The sequence below is a fragment of the Taeniopygia guttata genome, chromosome 8 (genome assembly GCF_048771995.1).
Source record: "Taeniopygia guttata chromosome 8, bTaeGut7.mat, whole genome shotgun sequence".
Classification (NCBI taxonomy): Eukaryota; Metazoa; Chordata; class Aves; order Passeriformes; family Estrildidae; genus Taeniopygia; species Taeniopygia guttata.
This window is the reverse complement of record NC_133033.1, coordinates 2,563,706-2,582,564: the sequence shown is the minus strand read 5'-3', so window position 1 is coordinate 2,582,564 and position 18,859 is coordinate 2,563,706. Positions and strand designations below refer to the sequence as shown.

Here is an 18,859-nt window from a genome sequence, read left to right as displayed (position 1 = left end):
AGGAAATAGTACAGCTTGCAATTTTTGAAATGACTGAATTGCAGAGGTAGTTTGGGGAGATCTGGGTTTAATGCCTGGCCTGGATCTGCAGCATCTTCAGTGAAGAGTTTTATCATAGTTTTTAAAGGCTGGGCACCTCAAACTCTTGTTTTAAACTCTGGCCTTTACTTTTTATGTTCTTTATTTTTATAGATACAGAATAATACTTCTCTGCCTAGTTGGAGTGCTGAAAGGATTCCTGACTATCTGCAAGGCCAGCAGATATCATTTTATCTGGGAACGAAGCAGGAGGACGACATACTACATTGTCTAATTGTTTTCATTGCTTTGCAACTGTTTTGGGGAAAACAACCCCGAGAGAAGATTATTGCAGTGCAATCAGAACTACAGAAAGACTAGGATGGACAACTTGATTGACAGGAGAAGGCTAGAGCAGGCAGCAACACAAAAAAATCATCATTGGACAGACATTTTGATAAATATTACTGCAGCCAATTTATTATTAACACAGTGGGACAGCTTTACATCTTGCATCACACTTTTCACAGCCCTTATGGTAAACATGCCATATCTGACAATTACAAGATGAAAACAAAGACCTCACTAAGTGTCTCCTGGCCCTGCATCTTTATCTGCGTGCTCAGTTAACCCTCTCCCCACTTCAGCTGTGCAGCTAAACGAGCAGATAGAAACATATTATACATATATTTACATTTACTGTGTGTTCATATAGAGAACACAACCCCAGCAGCAGCCCATGAAGTTCCCAAAGGTTAAGCAATCTGTGGCACTCATTCCTAAAACATGGGAGAGGACTGGGGCTGAGGTGGGAAGCTGCCAGGACAAGACAGAGGATCAAAGGGAATCCCTTCTGAAGGGAAGAGAGGTCACCCATGGCTGTGTCCTGGCTGCAGGGACAGCCCCAGTGTGAGCAGCCCTGGATCACAATCTGGGATCCAGCAGGGAGGGATCCCACAGCAGGAGAAAATCCCACAGCAAGAAAGGATCCCACAGCAGGGAGGGATCCCACAGCAGGAGAAAATCCCACAGCAGGGAGGGATCCCACAGCAGGGAAGGATCCCACAGCAGGAAAGGATCCCACACCAGGGAAGGATCCCACAGCAGGGAAGGATCCCACAGCAGGAGAAAATCCCACAGCCAGGAGGGATCCCACAACAAGAAAGGATCCCACAGCAGGGAGGGATCCCACAGCAGGAACGGATCCCACAGCCAGGAGGGATCCCACAGCAGGAAAGGATCCCACAGCAGGGAGGGATCCCACAGCAGGAGAAAATCCCACAGCCAGGAGGGATCCCACAGCCAGGAGGGGTCCCACAGCAGGAGGGATCCCACAGCAGGGAAGGATCCCACAGCAGGGAGGGATCCCACAGCAGGGAAGGATCCCACAGCAGGGAGGGATCCCACAGCCAGGAGGGATCCCACAGCAGGGAAGGATCCCACAGCAGCTCTGATTTCCTGGCTGACAAATCTCTTCCTACACAACCACTGCAGCTCGGACCAGCAGCTCTTTCTCTCTGCTGGCTGCTTGGCTTCTGGGATTAGCAATCTCGTGGACCTTGGAGCTAAAATTCTGTTTTCACCTAATTCACACAAAGGAGTTGCTCTTGGAATTTTTTTTACAGATAACGAAGCACAACTTGGATTTCTGAAATCACCAAGTCGAGCTCTCTGCCACTTGAACACCTGGAGACACGTTTTAGAATGGAATCCTGTGTGCTAAATTGCCCAAGGCTATTTTTTTATTATAACACCCATGACATCTTCCTATTTTCACAGCTTCAGGGTTGGAAAAACAAAAAGCAGACAAGTCACAGGATGATCTTGGGCAGGAGATGTTACTTGAGTCAAACATCTACTTTCCATCCACTTCCTGTCTGTTTTTCAAAGTATTTCAGGGAACAAAACTGATGAGCACAAAGAGCATTCAGTGAGAGAGGGAGCAAAGGGAGACAGAACAAATATCAGGCAAGGGAATGGAGCTGACAGAGTGTTCCTGTCTCTTTGAACCCACAAGGAAAATGCATGGCAGGAAGGATTCCAAAACCACATCTTTCTTGCGTGAAGGGAAGAATTAACGTTAAGCACAAAGTATTCCTTGTGGTTTATTCTCATTACGTGACGTGTCAGGTTATGCTGATTTGGGTTAAAAACAGGATTTCTTTACAAAGCTCTCTGTGCACTGGGCTTAACGTGGGTTAAAAAGAGCCTAAACCCCACAAATTGTGCTTTCATAAATCCACTTAGAAATTTCATTCTTGGGAATTCCCTTAAAAATATGGTTTGTAATAATGACAGGTTGAAAGTTTCACCTGAAAAACAAACAAAAAAAAAAATAGGCCAAATTTTTGTAAAAAATAAATGACACTGAAGTTTCTACGGTGTGGCTTTCTCCCTCATTTAGTGCCAGTTTTCATTAGAAGGTGAAGACAATGCTTAAAATTGGTCAAATAGCATGAAGATTTTGTTGACATGTTTTCTGTCTGTGTGTACATACTTCTCCTGAAAGGAACATCCAGTGAAATCCCGGTTGTCCAAAAGACTTTGGTCAAACAGCTTTGAAAGATACTGAATTTATTGCACTGAACACAACTGACCCAAAATAGAGCCTTTTAAGGGCTTTAGTAGTACAAAGAATTCACTCTTTGGACACTCTCTAGCTGTAAAACACACACACCAATTTATTTTCAGGAGAAAAAAGGTATTTATTTCACTATGGGTGGTTGCAAGATAAGAAAGAAAAAAAAATCAAAATAAGCAGAACAATTATTTGTTTTTTTTTAACCTCAGGGCACCCCAACATCCACCCTCTTTTTGTGATATGTCATCTACAGTTCTATTTTTTACACATCCATATTACTACTGTTGATCAGCCCTTGACCAAATTTTGCACTTGGCCAAAATTTAAATAAATAATTGTTTTAATTAACAGAATTTTACAGGCTACACCAGCCTAAGATTTAGGGCTCCTGTTTTAACAGGATGGAAAAAAAGGCAGTTTAAAGTTAATTTCCAAACTGCCACATGGACAGATCCCCAGGTGTAATCCTGGCCAACCATGCTAAAACTCTTACTGATTTCAGTGGAATAAATACCTGCATATTTATTATGAGCAACTCTCTCTGCAGCTCTATGTAACACTCTAAATGATACAGACAAATCAGTGCAAATTGCAACAGTCTGCACATTTCACAGATGATGTAACTCAGCAACAAACCCTCTGCTCCCAGAAACAGAGCAGTCCCAAAGTTCCACCTTTGAGGTAAACTTGTGATGAACGTTCACATTTGATCATCTTTGTTCACTGTGCATTCAATATTCCGTTCTGACGAGGGGTGATCAGTAAAATCCTCAGCAATTCCAGCAGAGCACTGGATCCAGCTGTAAAAACAAGCTGCACCTAAGGATTTGTGCCACTCCCTGGCAGAGTTTAGGGATGTTAGGGATAGGTCTGCATTTTCCTGAAGGTTGCATTGGTGATGCTGAGGCGGGTCAGCCTGGCCCCGTAGTAATCGATGATGTAACTGGAGCCGTCGGAAGGGCCAACGATCTGCAGCAGAAGAAAAGAACCAAGACTTTTCAATATGAAGTGAAATATATACTTTGTGCTAATGTCTCAATTACTGCTAATTTTCCCATCATAAAATTAGTCATGCTTAATTAGTCAAACAGAAACTAGATTTATTTTGAAGTTATGCTGCAGTTTAACTGTTTTAGCGAGCGCTGTCTCAGAAGGAACATTTCCCCTGGGCTTCTAATCAACCAAATTACACAGCCAGGCACTGGGACTCGGCTAATCCGATGAGGATTTGAGGCACAAAACCAGCCTAACAAATGAGTGGGCTCCAAACCACTTTTCCTGAACAAAGGAAGGTCGGCAGCAGAGAATTAGGCTGATGACAAGTGTCTTTGAAATACTGAACAGGTAAGGAATGAAGAGGAGGAGGAAAGATCATGGAGTTTTTGTTCTGGAAGTGCTAAATTGATGTGGAGTCACCAGGGAGATCAACAAGGAGAGATGAAAGATACTCTCAACTGGATCTCTTAAGTGCTCTGAGGCAGGATCACTGCGAGAGCAGAGAAAGGAGTTTGAGAATGCATACAAAAGACAGATCCAAAGTGCACACTTTTAAAATATTTTCCTGCAAACCCACAGAAACAACTCCCATACCCATAATGGATTTTGAGTTCATCACAGCCGATTTGCAATTCATGCTAAATGGCTGCGCCGCTGAATAAAACAATTTGGCAATTTCATGATGTCACAAGATGTCACCCCAGCTGGGGATTTAGCCCTCATGAATCCCTCAGTCACAGCTCTCTGCTGATGAGGGACTTTAAATTTGCAGGAGAGGTGGAAAATGGAAGTGGCAATGTCTTCTTTCATCAGCATAAAGCACAGGCAAACACAGAACTTGAGGGTTCTGGGAACAGCAGGACATCCCATGCTGAGTCCAACACTGCCTCACATAAAGAGGTTCTGACTACTTGAATTTATGGTGCTATGGCTTCCAAGCTATTAATTGCCACTATTTATAGATGGCTAATCTAAGTTTTAATTCCAACAGCAAATATATTGATATTTTGTGTCTATATTCCACAACATCAATCTACAAACAGAGCCAAAATAAATGCCTTGATTTTTCAATATCCACTGGTTCTTAAGGCCAAAATGCTAACAAAGTGTTAGCAATCAAATCAAAGCTTTAAAAAACACAGATTTGTATCTTGTTTTGAAAGCCTTGACTTACCTGCATTGAAATAAGTATGAAATCAATTAGGCTCCCAATTCCACAAAACCCTACAGTGCAGAACTTTAATAAACCTAAAAAAAAAAAGTAAAATTTAATGTAGCTTTAAGTAATCCCTGGGATTTCACCACTGGTGGCAATCACATCCAAACTCTCCCCTCACCCACAAAATGTGTTTTTATACATATCTATCTATCTATCTATCTATCTATCTATCTATCTATCTATCTATCTATCTATCTATCTATCTATCTATCTATCTATCTCTACATATATATATCTAAAGTTAAACTTCTTTAGTTTTTAGGGAAAAAAACAAACCACATATTCATATTTCTATATCCTGAACGCACTTTAAAGATTTTAAATACTAACCATTTTTTTACCATCTAAATATTCTTAAACAAGGAAAGGCAAAAGCTGATTATCAGGTTACTGAGATATTCCTTTCACTGAGGCACAGACAGAAAAATCCCAACTTAAGCTGCAAAATTTACTTCTTAATAGAAAGAGACTTTCTACCACCTCATGAGTTGCAGCACATACTGATTTGATTTTCAAAACACGCAACTTTGGAAAACAATCCTTTGTGCAATTTTTATATTTTTGCTGCAATATAAATTTCTTTTGAATATATATTAAAAACATATAAACACTTCTTTTTAACTGGTATTTAAAAATGTTTGTTTTTATACAAATAAATGGAAGATTAATAGAAAATATGTGGGAACAGCAACTGACAGATGAATGTTTTATTGGAAATTGCCCTGCAAGGCAGACTTCATTTGGAAAATGCCTTCAGAAAAAAAGAGGCTGCCTTAATTTAATTTTTTTTTAATATCAATAGTTTCTTGTACAATGAATGTAGAGAGAACTATGTATTTATGAGCATTATTTCAGGGGAAGATCTTGGTGAATCCCCTCTCTCCAAAGCAGCAATGTGTCCCTCAAAGCACCTCCTCTCCCCCAGGGCAGAGGAGGGGAGGAGCTGCATCCACTGCAGGAGGAGCATCCCACTGCTCTTCCTGGAATTTGGATTTGTCTCTCCTGGAAGGAAAGTCCGTGTGCATCCTCTCCTGTGAGGCCCTGGCACAGGTGCCCAGAGAAGCTGTGGCTGAATGCCTGGAAGTGTCCAGGTTGGATGGAGTTCTGCACAACCTGATCCAGTGAAGGTGTCCCTGCCCCTGGAACATGCCAGCTGGGATTTTAGGAACGCTGCACATTTCTTACCACTGCTGCAGCTCCACCTTACTCAAGGAATGGATGGAGAACTGTTTCTGAACCTGGCATTTATTTCTAGAGTGCAGGGTAAAGTTGGCTTTTTTTCCATCCTCCTCACTTCCCTCCCTATAAGCAGATCACACTGAGAAAATAAATTGCTCTAAAGCACAGAGGGGAAAAAAAATAGTGTTGTTCTACAGTAATAACTCCTGGTTTGGTTCACAGTGTGTGGGAGAGGAAGAGGTTGCCTTCCTGATTTCTTTATACTCAATAGCTTGTTTGTATTTGTGTGCTCTTTAAACAAAAGAGAAGGGAAAAAAATAAACCAATGAGCATTTACAGTCTTCTTTACACTTGCAAAAAAGATTTCAATGCTATTAACCTTTCTTAACCATTTTTTGCCAAGGCACAGATGACCAAGAAATCCCTAATCAGCCACAGTAAATGAATTCAATGGGTTGATTTTTATTCTTTTCTACTCTTATCTATTTGCTGTTCAAAAGATTGAAAATCTGGCTTTGGAAGAGTTTAATTTTAAATATTAACTCTGGCTACTGGATACAGTATAATCCAGTAGGGTTAAAGCATTAGCCATAAAGATCTTCTACAACAGAATTAAGAATTTATGAATATATATTACCACAATACATTAAAAATAATTACTGCAAATTATTATTCTAAATCCAGTGGTACAAATAAATAATGCACCTTACTGACTGCTTTCAAAAATGTATCCTTTTGTGACACAGATGGACAAAGTAAATGCTAATTATAGAATCTCAGGGATAAAAGACATGGATGTTAATCAAGATTACAGAGAAGGACAAATAATGTCATAAAAAAAAGTTGGCATTTAATGGGCAGAAACTCAAAATTTCTGGCCAGTGGCACCATCATCCTGGGAATGAGGTCCTAAAAACAAGAGAGAGGTTTTATTAGAAGTCCCAGCTTCTGCAGAATTGTTATTAATACCATGAGTTATCTTGAAGATGTGCATTTGCCAGAATAAATTCCATCTCTCAAAACACCAGGTTTACTGTAAAATCTGTCCACTTTTTTTCCTGGTGAAGTCAAGTTTCATTTAAGGCTGGCACGTGAGGCAAAGCCATTTCTGCTCCAGTGCCTCATAAAAACGCTGTGATAAAGCATCAATGCAAAGCAAAACTTTGAGTAGCAATAACCACATTTGCTTATTAGGATTTTATCTGCTGGACACTGCATCTCCATTTGTCACCACTCCAACAGAAGAGCAGGCTGAGGATAATGCAGCACTTTGTCTCACTTGACCATGAAGTAAGGATTCTAGTTTTAAATATTAGAACTGTGACTGTCAGCCTTCATTACTCAAAACATGAGTATACACATACAAGTCAGTCATAAGATTTACCTCAAAGAAAAAATTAAGGAATAAACTTACCTAATGCAGGATATCCTAAATAAAATCTATCTGCTCCCAACCATCCAAGAAATAAGGACAGAGCCACTGCCACTTTGTAGGAGTATCCATTTCTGCCAAAAGAAACAAGCAATGTAGATAATGACTGCAAAATATATCCACTCATACTTTTGACTGTTAAAGTAGTGACTCATTTTCCTGCTGCTCTGCTTTTAAAAAAACAACAGACTTGTTATTTATCTTCAATTAACGGCCACGGAATTGATAATGTTAAGCTTTCAAACTGGGAAGGCATCCTCCATAAAGGAACCTCAGCTGCTGCAACTCAACTGTACTCTTGCAGAATACAGATTATTCTGAAACTAAATGATGATTTCTTGTCAAGACATAATTCAGTTGCTGATCCGTCCCCAGCTTCACAGAGCAGTTCCTAACAGTTCAGCCCTACTGAGACAAGCCCAGGAAGGCAGGAGGTGTGTGAATACTGTCTGCAGGCATTAGCCTCACACGCAGCCAAATGGAGAGGAACAGGACAGGCAGGTGAGATGTCAGCAGAGACAGTAATTGCCACGAGATCTGAAGGAGAAATGAACCATGGCCACCGGCTGAAGAAGCTGCAGGAAGGATTCAACAAAAAGAGTAAATCCTGGATTCACTCATTACACTGTAAATGGCACAAAGTCACAATGAAAAGAAGAAAAGAACTGTTGACAGCACAAAGATGCACAGGGGTAGAGAGGCACTCTCAAGTTAAGCTTCCCATGGTTAGTCATACAAAATAAACAGATAAAACAGACTTTTTCAGACTTATCCTAATTGGAACCATTCTTGCCAACAGCTGGAGCGATGCAGCCACCAAACCACCTGTTAGTGCAGTCCCTGCTGGAGAACCTTGCACTAATAAGGGAGCTGAAAACACATCGCTCCCAATGCTGGAACTGCGAGCTCCTGAACAGCAAACCCAAATGTAATTAGAGCTGAAAAATATTCAGTAATTCACTGTTTTGATACGTGCACCACTACGTGCCAGCAATTATTTAACAGGCCCAAATTAAACTCTTGGTTGACAGTTGAATGAAACAGTCTCAAAAAGACGGTAGCTGACAAAAGTCCAAGCACTTTTATTAAGCTTTTTCAATGCCAAGTAGAGAGCTACCTTTTTTGCTTATTATCTAAATTTGCTGACTTTAAAACCTAACGGCAACATTAAGTGATTAAACCATGACTTTTACCTCACTATTTGTTACTTGGTGTTTATTAGCAACACAGAACACACAGGGCATTCCTGGAACCTAATGTAACAGAAGTTATCATCTTTAGAATTGCCTTGTGTCCACTGTAAAGAACACTAATGGGTTTATTTAAAACTTGAAGTAAACTGTTGGAAATTGTTTATCAACTAAAAAGTGTCAACAGCCCTCCAAGGACACTAAAGCATAAAAAGAGCTGTTACATAAAAGATGGGAACACAGTTTAATTTTGCTCCTGATCACAGCTAGTAATAAACTGAGCCCTTGCCTATGCACTGAGATGCTTCTGAAAGCACAACAGTTTCTGCAACCTCATCAACATCAAACTGATGGGCAGAAGAAATCCAGTGTGAAGGGGAAGCATGAGAACACTGTAACAAACAAAGCTGCAGCCACTCTGCTGTTTCCTTTGCTTTACTCCTTCAGACAAAACCATGCACAAAGAGTAAACCAGTGAGCAGGAAAATGACACATCCCAGGCATCTGAAAGAATTTCTACAATTGGGTAAAAAGATGCATTTTCTTGTCAGTTCCTCTTTTGATTTTCTCTTGCTCCTCAGCCTCATCCAACCTTTATTTTTTCTGCATGCATTTCTTCCAGCTGCCACGTTAAAAACTTCTCCTCCCAGCTCTTCCACAGCAGTTGATAAAGCAGGTGCTGCTGCAGGTTGCTCTTTCAGGGTCTCTTGGCTCTGCTCAAAGACCTGTCCACACTGAACCCCATGAATTTCACAGAGAATCACTCCATGGCCTCCTTCCCTGGAATAGCAACACTTGAAAAAAAGCCATTTCGACTCTGCAGCGTCAGGGCCTGCACATATTAAGTAAAATAAATGATAATGCCAATCTGGGGGATTCTAGAATTTGGCCAAAATATAAGATCTACCTCCAAAACATCATATTAAAGCCAAACCTAAGCAACCCTGACTCCCAATACTTCTTTGTTGGAACAACCTCATAAGCTTTTCCTTGAATAATTACTAGGGTACCTGAATTTAAACACATTCACTCACACAAACATGGAACACCTCCTGGTCTTGCTCTAAAATAACTGGACCCCAGAACTTAGCCAAAACTAAATTACAGTTTTGGCTAAGGACAACTTGCTGATTTGTCCTTCACAAAAGCTGGGGATGGAGATTCACCTGCTGTCCCCATGCTGGGACAATCCTGCCATGGAAAGATGCCTTCTCAAACTCATTTTCTGGCTAAATGATGTGCAGTTATTTCTACAGTTACAGTTGCTACCCAAACTCAGTAGGATGCTGAGAAATCTCCAAAAACCAGTAGAAAAGGCAGGGCTACTGCTGTAATAGTAAATTGGAGATTCTTGCTTAAAATAATATTCCTAACACTTAGGTAACATTCAAAGTGCCTCATAAAAGGTCTGTCAGTGACTGGACCACTTTTTAAATAAGTGTACAGATGAAGGATGGTGATATTAATCTTGCTGCCATTTTTTACTGGTTTTAGGACATTATGAAGGACATCCTTGTGTAACTCTATCTACAGTCACAGTTGTATTCTACTGGAATTTTCAGTCCAAAAAGGATTCTCTTCTCTTTCTGCCAAACCAGCATTTGTGGGACTGGAAAAGTCACAATGAGTTGTTTTGGCAGTGTAACCATTGATTATTTATTATAAATAATAGTCATGATCAAGTAAAAGATAGTGTAAGAAGGATGATATTTCTCTGCCTACAGACCTGGATTTTAATAAATAAATGTAAAGAAAAGCTACCTTTAAAAAGTGTTTCTAGAAAATATACTAAACCAAAAATATATGTCTACAAAAAACCCTCCAAACATAGGAATTACCATCTAATCTAAAGAGGAAGCAATTTCACTAAACTAGTATAGCTCATCTTCTCCTCAGCCCCCATCACAGATGGGACTGAAGCACAATTGTTTCTGGACAAAAATGTGACTGACGTCTACTTTGCTGGCATTTAAATCTGATTAGATGTAATAATATGTTTTCTTCAGTTTGCTGAGCTTTGACTGCTGAGAAGACTAAATACAGAGAAAATATTTATGAAACTAAGAGGCAGAGCTGTACTTCTGAGTTAGGCAAATTACTGAGCAGCAAGTGGCACATCAGAGTTATCTGCCCGCTAGAGTGATAGGGAGTACTCAGGATTTCTGGAGTTTTAATTTCCAAAGATTACAGTAGGACAAAAGAGAAAGGTTCCAGTGTGAATCCCAGAAAAAAGAGGAAACAAATGGTAGTGACAGGTGCTGGCTGATCATTAGCACTGGCCAGTTGGAACATTTACTGGTATCTAGAGCTCTCCATCACACATAACACACTTTGGAAAAACGAGGCCCACCATTCATGTACCAGAAACAGGCTCTTCAAAGACACAGAAACAGAAAAGTTGTTTCAAAATAGAGAACACTTTCTCTTATAGATTTTGGGGGGAACTGCAGAGATCCTGTAGCTCCCCTAAAATTCATTATAATAGAAGTTCAGCTGCAGCTACAGGCACACTTTAAACTGGCATGAAGCACTGAGCAGCACAGACCTGTCCAGCCCTCCTTTGTCCTCTCAGTTTTATCCTTGAGTCACCCTCATCCCTGCGCTGGCACGAGCACTTGAAGCCACTGTGCTGTGACTCAAACTGGGGAACTGATCCAAGGCAGCTGAAAGCCAGGGCAGCTCCCTGATGTCCTGGGGTCTGTCAGGGAAGGGGATGGAGGGTGTCCCCAACAGCTCCTTCCAGCAACTGTGCTGATTTTAAGCACACGTGAAATGTGGCCTCAGCATTTGGAGCAAAATTTTGCCTAGTTAAAGGATGAAGTAAAGCAAAGGTAAAAGAATAAGGTAAAGAATAAGGTAACTCAACAACAAAGCAAATGTACAGACAGATTTCTCTAAATGTGCACATTGAGAGTGACCTGGTCTAGTGGAAGGTGTCCCTGGCCACGGCAAGGGGATGGAATGAGATGGGCTTTAAGGTCCCTCCCAACCTAACCCTTGCCATGACCCTGTAGTGTTTATTGGAGGACTCACTACTGGGCAAAACATGCATGGTTCTGTCCTACCTCTATTTTCCTTCTGCCAACACATGATACAATTTTGGACAAACTTCAGTTTTTCAGAACCAAAGAGTACTCACACATTGCGACACTCAATAGGCTTGTAAAATCCAACTTCACGTCCCGTAAAGAATTTCTCTATGCCAAGGTGATCTTTGCAAGTAATATTTGGTGCTGGCAAACATTGAACTGAGGACAAAAAATTATTTGATATTAAGCAGTAATTGACACTCAGAGCAGTTTTCTGACTACACACAAGTGAAACAAATTAAGTTCTACTGTGCAACACTCTTGATACAAAGCACAATTCACACACAATAACTTGTTTAAAGTATTTTTTTAAGCCAGTCCTACCATTAACTTGTAGTTTTTCTTTGCTACATATTAAGCAAAATATACAAACCTAATTGCTGCCCCAATTTTGTTCTGATTTCCACTCTGGCTTCAATATGAGTCAATGAGAAATCTAAAGCTGACATACAGAAAACATTTTCATCATGAGAACAGTCAAATATTGGAACCAGTTGCCCAGAGAAGTCATGCAATCACCGTCCCTGGAGGTTTTCAAGGTCTGACTGCACAAAGCCCTGAGCAACCTGGTTGGAATTCAGTGCCAGCACTGCTTTGAGCAGAAGGCTGGACTATGCAACTTCCTGAAGGGTCTTTCTACCCAAATTATTCCATTATTCTTGATGCTTAGGGGAATCAAAGTGGAAATCACAGCAGAAAGTCACACCTGTTAAAGTTTGCAACATACTACAAGAATATTAATCACTCTCCAGTGCTGTAGTCTGTTGTTTTGAAGGAAAAAAGTATCTGTCCTTTATCCACTTTTTAGCAGCTTTTGGTACTTGTGAGTCCTGTTGGTTAATTCCAACAAAGGCAGGTTTAACATTCTTTCCAGATTTTCCAGTAATGCACACAGGCAAGAGATGGATTTTTTTAATGCCTATCTGGATTGCATAGGGCCAAAAAATAAAATAAGATTTGAGTTATGTGTGGACTAAACTGTTATAAAATCTTACATGGATTTTATACCCCATCCCTGGAAGTGTCCAAGGCCAGGTTAAACAGGGCTTGGAGTAGCCTGGGATAGTTGAAGTTGCCCCTGCCCAAGGCAGAGGATGAAATGAGATGATCTTTAAAGTCCCTTCCAACCCAAATCATTCCATGATGCTACTGATCAATGTGCCTAATCTAAGGAAATTACAAAAATATACATTATTTCTTGTAAAGAAAGCAAGGAAGTTTTTTCTGTTGTTAGAAGAAACCCATCACAGTTAAAATATACTGATACAGGAAAAGCCACAGTTTTCTTGTCAGTGTCACTCCAAAGACTCCAAACCCAATGACACCACTTTGCTGCTTTGAATTAAACCCTTGTTTGTCTGGGTAAGGGATCGCAGACAGTGATCAGAAATTGTAGTGCTTCAAGTATGATCCAGACATTCACTTTTTATTACTTAGGTAATACAGAAAAAAAGCAATTCAAATACTGTGAGGGCAATCTAAAAGCTGGTGTGTGTATAAAAATGCTACACAAAGAAACAGTGTTAATTAATTCAGCAACTTGTTCTACTCTGAAGCTTATCTCCTGTTCAAAAGTGCAGTGTATTAAATACAATCACATGGTAATTAGTTAAACAACTGATAATCTTGAGTTATGATCAATCTCAAACTGTGCAGTATTTTTTCTGGTCTCTGACTGCCCATTTATAGTCAGCGACCCAATGTTAAAATGATGGAAAGAACTGAAAAATCTTTTAAAAGGATCCATTGTGCAAAGTAAATACATCCAGTGTTTGAAATTACTTGGAAAACCTTCACTATCCCAGAGGAAAGTCATTCAGCACTTAGAGGAAGCAAAATATGAACACACATGAATTTTGTGGACTCCCCATCCCTGGAAGTGTCCAAGGCCAGGTTGGACAGGGCTTGGAGCACCCTGGGGTAGTGGGAGGTGTCCCTGCTCATGGCAGGGGTGGCACTGGATGAGGTTTAAGGTCCCTTCCAACCCAAATTATTCTGTAATTTCATTATTTTAAAATTGGGGTGCACATAAAGTGAACTTGCCGTGCTATCAAACACAGAACATTTTATTTCAGTGCCTGGGAACATCAAAGTTAAGCACAGGCAGGAAAATAAGTAATCAAGTTATGAATTTTTCTGTTGTACTGTGAAGTATGTCAGAATTGAACATCAAATAAATGTGCTTTCAAAATAGAGCCTCATGCACCAAAACCTGGTGATGATAGAAGGCACTGTGTTGCCTTAAGAAAAAAACCCTTAAAAATTAGAAGATTTTGAGGGCTGTTCTGTCACATGTCAATTCTTTTAATAATTATATGCAAAATCAGTATGACAGGAATGGTTTGTTTTAATCACAGTAGTGCAGGACAGAGCCTAAAGGGTGTAACATACATTGAAGAGATTTACCAGAAACCTCACTTACAAAAGTACCAATCAGAGACACTGTATTTATTCCTTTTTAGTAAAGCAACCCAATCCACACAAGTGTTTTGGGCTTTCAGACTCATGATATTACTAATCCCATCTTTTATAAAACTCATCAAGTAGATACACAAATGGGTAAATTGAACACTTCCTTGAATAAAAAAGCAGTTAATCAATATATAAGTTAGAAATCCTTACCATATGCTGTGTGATTTGTGCAATTCATTGGTTCTTGTGTGCTATTGTCTATTTTAGGCTCATCACACATATATGTTCAGGTAATTGAGGAAAACAGTTTTCACATCAAACACTACAACAGGTTTAACAGTAATTTATTCCACCCTCTTTAAACCCCGAGGATTTAAGATGCACCTTGATGTTGGTGCCTACCCATCCCCCAAAAGAGGAGCAGCACATTACCATGCAGCAAATCTGCTAATCCAATTTAATACACCAATATATCGCATAAGCCTCGCGTTTAATTAGTGCTGCAGTCAGCACTACCTAAAGGAACTACAATATTTATCAGTCACAGCCTCTGTATTTGGAGGCAACAAGGTAGCACACGCCTCATCTGGTCTTGTTCCCTTATTTAAATACCACAGTGCCTTGAAATTGAGGCATTTGGTTGAGGAAATTTAATCTACAGGAGCACACAAAATTCAATGAACACGTAAAAATGAGCATCTGAAACGCCAGGAATTTGGTGCAGGAACAAACTGAGAAGGAACTGACTTCCAAAGGTCTCAACTCCAACAGCCAAGTAAAGCAGGAGACGAAGCAAGCTTTTCCAAGATTTGCTCTCCTGACACTTTTGATCGTCAAAAATTGTCAGCTGCCATCAACCAACATGTTCTGGGGAGGGCAAGATGTGCCTTGGAGAGCCAGGAGCCTCACACCTCCTGCTCCTCGGAGCTGTGCAGGGCATAGAAACGTACTATTTCCTAAAAAAATTGGCAAAGTCTCCACGTCTCGCTCCTGCAAATAATAAATAAGGTGGAGTGGTGGCAGAGCAGGTTCTCTCATCCCATGGCAATCTCTTTGAAGGACATTCCAAGCATGCGCTGGGGCACACACAGTACCACCAGAAATCACAAAATTAATTAGGTTGGAAAAGCCCTCTGAGAGCATCGAGTCCAACCTGTGCCTGATGCCCACCTTGTCACCCAGATCAGAGCACTGAGTGCCACAGTCCCTCGTCCTCTGACCACCTCCAGCGATGGGGACTCCGCCACATCCCTGGGCAGCCCCTTCCAATGCCCAATCACCCTTTTTGTGAAGAAACCCCTCCTGATGTCCCACCTGAACAATCCCCTGGCGCAGCTTGAGGCCGTGTCCTCAATTCCCGCACCCTGAGGAGCCCTGTCCCCCTCGGGGCTCCAAACCTGAGGCTTTCCACGACCCCCGCGCCCTGCCCGGCCCCTCACGGTCCCCATTGCCCCTTCCCCTCCCCACAAGCGGTGCCCCCCCTCACACCGGGCCCACCGCCACAACAGCCGCCCCCGATCCGACCCGGCCCCGCTCAGGATATTGCCCCAGCCGCAGCTCCTCGCACTTGAGCGGCGGCTCCGAGCCCACCGCTCCCTCCAAGGCTGCGAACCAGAGGAGAAGCAGGAGCACCGCCTCAGCCGCGCCGCTCCGGGCGGCCATGACGGGACCGCCGCCGCCGTCAGCTGACCCGGGGAGGAGCGGAGCGGCCCCGCCGCGGGGAGAACACGGCTGGCTGCGGGAAGACACGGAGGGGGATGCCGATGTGTTCGTGGCTTGCTGAAGGTGCGGGTTAGGCTTTTGAGAGGGGTTAAGGGTTTTTTGAGTGGTGGTGGGGGGGTGACCTCACTAAACATGGCGGGCGAGGCCGCGCTGAGGGCAGAGCGCGCCCTCACTCAAGATGGCGCTGGCAGCGCCCGGCGTTGGGACGGGCGGGGTGGCGCCCCGAGTAAAGATGGCCGCGCCCGCCGGCAGCACCGGCCCCGCGCTTGCCCGCACTTAAGATGTCGGGTGTGAGGGCCCGCGGCCCCGGCGCGCTGTGGGCATGGTGGGGACTCGTGAGGGGCCCTGAGGCGGCTCTGGCAGCGGGGCTGGAGCCGCTCCGGGTGCTGGCACCGCGGCAGGACTCGCCCTGAACCGAGCGGCGGGAGAGGGAGGGACGTGAGGTGAACCCTCCCCGCTCTGACACCCACGCTATAGCATTGGCCTACCCGGCGAAATCGCACCTTTGGGTGTACCCGCTGGTATCTGGAGTTTACTGAGTACTTGAAAAATGTGTTGAAAAAGCCCAGCAGAAGTTAAAGGCGTGACCTGCCAAACCTGGTTAACCCAGACTGGTGCATCCCCTGTCATCCAGGCAGGCCTGGTGTGCTGACAGTGTGTCTGGCACACCCACAGCTGTTGGATTAAAGAAATAATTTGAAAATATTACCTTATTTTCACACACAACTGCATTGTTAAAAATGCTCTTTATTCCAATTTTTAAATGAATACCGAATTCCTGGAGCAGGCAAGGTTTTCATCATCATTTGCTCTTCACAAGATATTTTGTGGTGATTACAAACCTTTCCCTATTCTCACTAACGTGACATTTATTTATTGTTTTTCTATTGTGGTTATTTCAGATTTCTCTGGTGTTTGAAGGCATTAGTTTTCCACTTATGAGCTGCTAAGGGATCCTGGAGTGTTTACAGGAGATGGATTAAACACACCCAGGAAAGGCAAGACCACTGTCCCAAGTTTACATCTGCTCGAGAATCGTTTCCTGAAAAACAAGTAGAGACCTAAAAACTGGAAAACTGAACCTAAAAAGCTGGCAAAGCAACTCTGAAATAGTACTGAGGAGAACATCATCACTACCCATCCTTTCTGGAAGTTTTCTGGGCATTATTTTGTCAGTACCAAAGAAGGTACCAGATATTCCAAGACTCCGTGGAAGCGCGGATTTAAAACGTGTGGATGGCTGACAAAGAGCTCAGCCAGCCATGTGAAATATTGCCATCTAACAGCTTTTTGGGGAGATTTCGCCTAAACTGAATTAGCAGCCTGGAGTTCAGCAGGCAAAGTATGCAAATGAAAATTGATACTCCTCACAGCAACTGGAAGCAAAAGGGCAGGGCCGGAGCGCGCTCCGGGATGAACTCAGCCCTCGGAGATGGAGATGGAGGTGCACTGATGGGAAAAGTGCCCGGCTCTTCTGTCTGCGGCGCGTCCCTCGCATGGATAAATACACCACTCGCTGTTCATCACTGTCAGGAAAATTGTCACTTCTCACGAGCGCCACATTAATTAAAAGTGAGAGTTAGGGCCGGGGAGCTGAGCGCTTGGAATCCTTCGGAAGGCGGATGGAGTGGTGCGTTCTGAGCATGTCGTGCGCTCTGGGGCGACTGCTGCCGCTCAGTGAAACGAAACGGGTGCCAGAACGAGGGGAAATCAATCTGAACTCATGGGAAATTAATTGATTTCCAAACCTCTTATAGCCCTTACCCCCTTCAGCCAACAGGGCTGTGTAAGGTCGTCAGACTGGCTTGTGAAACTGTGTAGCAGAATAAAAATTGTATTTATCGACTTTAATTCAAGTATTTTATGTGTGTATGTATATAATTTTAGGAAGTCAGAAAGCAGGCTGATGTACGGGTTTCAGAAAGCACACGCAGTTCACACAATTAATTTCAACTAAAATGGTGCCTGCTCACTATTTTGTGACTAGCAGGAATATAAACATAAATATAAAAATATAAAATATGTGTTTGTTTATATATAATATTTATTTATACAAATTTTGTTTCTATTGCCATCCTGAACAACATTCTGTGTCTTGTAAGCCACAGCGACGTGGGATGTTTTGGGGTGCTGTAGGGGAAGTCTTCCAATCCCATTACTCCATCTGAGTTTTCCTATGGTTCTTTGCCATTCCCTTCTGTGCAGTGGTAAGGCCTGCGCTGCTGAGGCTGAGCAGAGCATATTATTATAAAAATATTATTGTACACACTTCACCTGAGGATCTACACCTCTGTGTGCAAAGGGAACAGAGCCTGAACACCAAGCTGGGTCTATGTGCCTCTCTATAGGGAGTTCAAAACGTAGAATCACAGAGCACCGAGCTAGACACCGATGTGCTACAAATAAGTTATAAACAAGCTTTTCTACAATATTTACACACGCGGCTTGCCTTCACTGGGGAGGCTGAAGACCACAGGGCAGATCCAAAATCCAGCGAGCCAGGCTCACCTGGAGATTGACAAAAAAGTTAATTTCGGGACGGAAAACGCCAGCCCTGCACTTCCCACAGCGGCCGGAGCCCGTGTCCCGGCGGAGCGCTGCCCCGCGGAGCCGGGCGGGGCCGAGCCCGCTCCGTCCGTCCGTCCGTCCGTCCGTCCGTCCGTCCGTCCCTCGGGAGGCGGCTCTCCTGCCGCGCCGCCCCGGCTTCCTGCGCCGCAGGTGAGCCGGGATCGTCCCTCGCTTCCCGCTTCCGCCCAGGTGAGCGCCGCCGGCCATCCCGGGATCCCCGCATCCCGCGATCCCCGCATCCCGGGATCCCCGCATCCCGGGATCCCCGCATCCCGCGATCCCCGCATCCCGCATCCCGCAGGTACCGCGTCCGCCCCGGGAACCACACGGGTGGGGTGCGGTGAGATGGGAGGGGGGCACTGAGTGAATTCCCTGAATTCACTGACTGAGTGAATTCCCCTTCGCACACGGCCGTGTGGGTCAGCGGGTGAAATGTGTGCGTGAAAAGCTCAA

At 43.1% G+C, this 18,859-nt stretch overlaps 2 protein-coding genes and 1 long non-coding RNA gene across 7 annotated transcripts in view; 2 read left to right on the top strand and 1 right to left on the bottom strand.

Moving 5' to 3' along the window:
* Positions 1-2,675: 2,675 nt before the first annotated feature.
* TM2D1 (TM2 domain containing 1) lies at positions 2,676-15,789 on the bottom strand. The gene is made up of 6 exons (XM_002198637.5): positions 15,660-15,789; positions 14,327-14,400; positions 11,755-11,863; positions 7,408-7,499; positions 4,770-4,843; positions 2,676-3,568 (listed from the first exon to the last, which is right to left on the bottom strand). Exons 1-6 carry the CDS (start codon positions 15,776-15,778, stop codon positions 3,458-3,460), a joined length of 579 nt encoding a protein of 192 aa, XP_002198673.3. The 5' UTR covers positions 15,779-15,789; the 3' UTR covers positions 2,676-3,457.
* LOC121470314 (uncharacterized) lies at positions 15,764-17,689 on the top strand. The gene is made up of 2 exons (XR_005981087.2): positions 15,764-15,901; positions 16,741-17,689. It is a non-coding gene; the product is annotated as an uncharacterized lncRNA (long non-coding RNA).
* Positions 17,690-18,415: 726 nt separating this feature from the next.
* PATJ (PATJ crumbs cell polarity complex component) overlaps positions 18,416-18,859 on the top strand; it is a 140,033-nt gene continuing 139,589 nt past the window's right edge. For 2 of the 5 annotated variants that reach the window (XM_030278561.4, XM_030278560.4), the window contains exon 1: positions 18,417-18,595. The gene's annotated coding sequence lies outside the window, so the exon portion shown is untranslated. Of the gene's footprint in view, positions 18,708-18,859 lie in introns of all 5 variants that reach the window. The other 3 variants (XM_030278562.4, XM_072932655.1, XM_072932654.1) reach the window with 3 other exon arrangements.

What these genes read in the sequence shown, in the direction of transcription:
- TM2D1 (XM_002198637.5), bottom strand. Translation starts at nt 15,778, where the DNA reads ATGGCCGCCCGGAGCGGCGCGGCTGAGGCGGTGCTCCTGCTTCTCCTC. An exon ending in GAGGAGCTGCGGCTGGGGCA is followed by an intron (nt 14,401 to 15,659) that starts ATATCCTGAGCG and finishes AATTACCTGAAC; the next exon opens with ATATATGTGTGATGAGCCTA. An exon ending in CACAAATCACACAGCATATG is followed by an intron (nt 11,864 to 14,326) that starts GTAAGGATTTCT and finishes TTTTGTCCTCAG; the next exon opens with TTCAATGTTTGCCAGCACCA.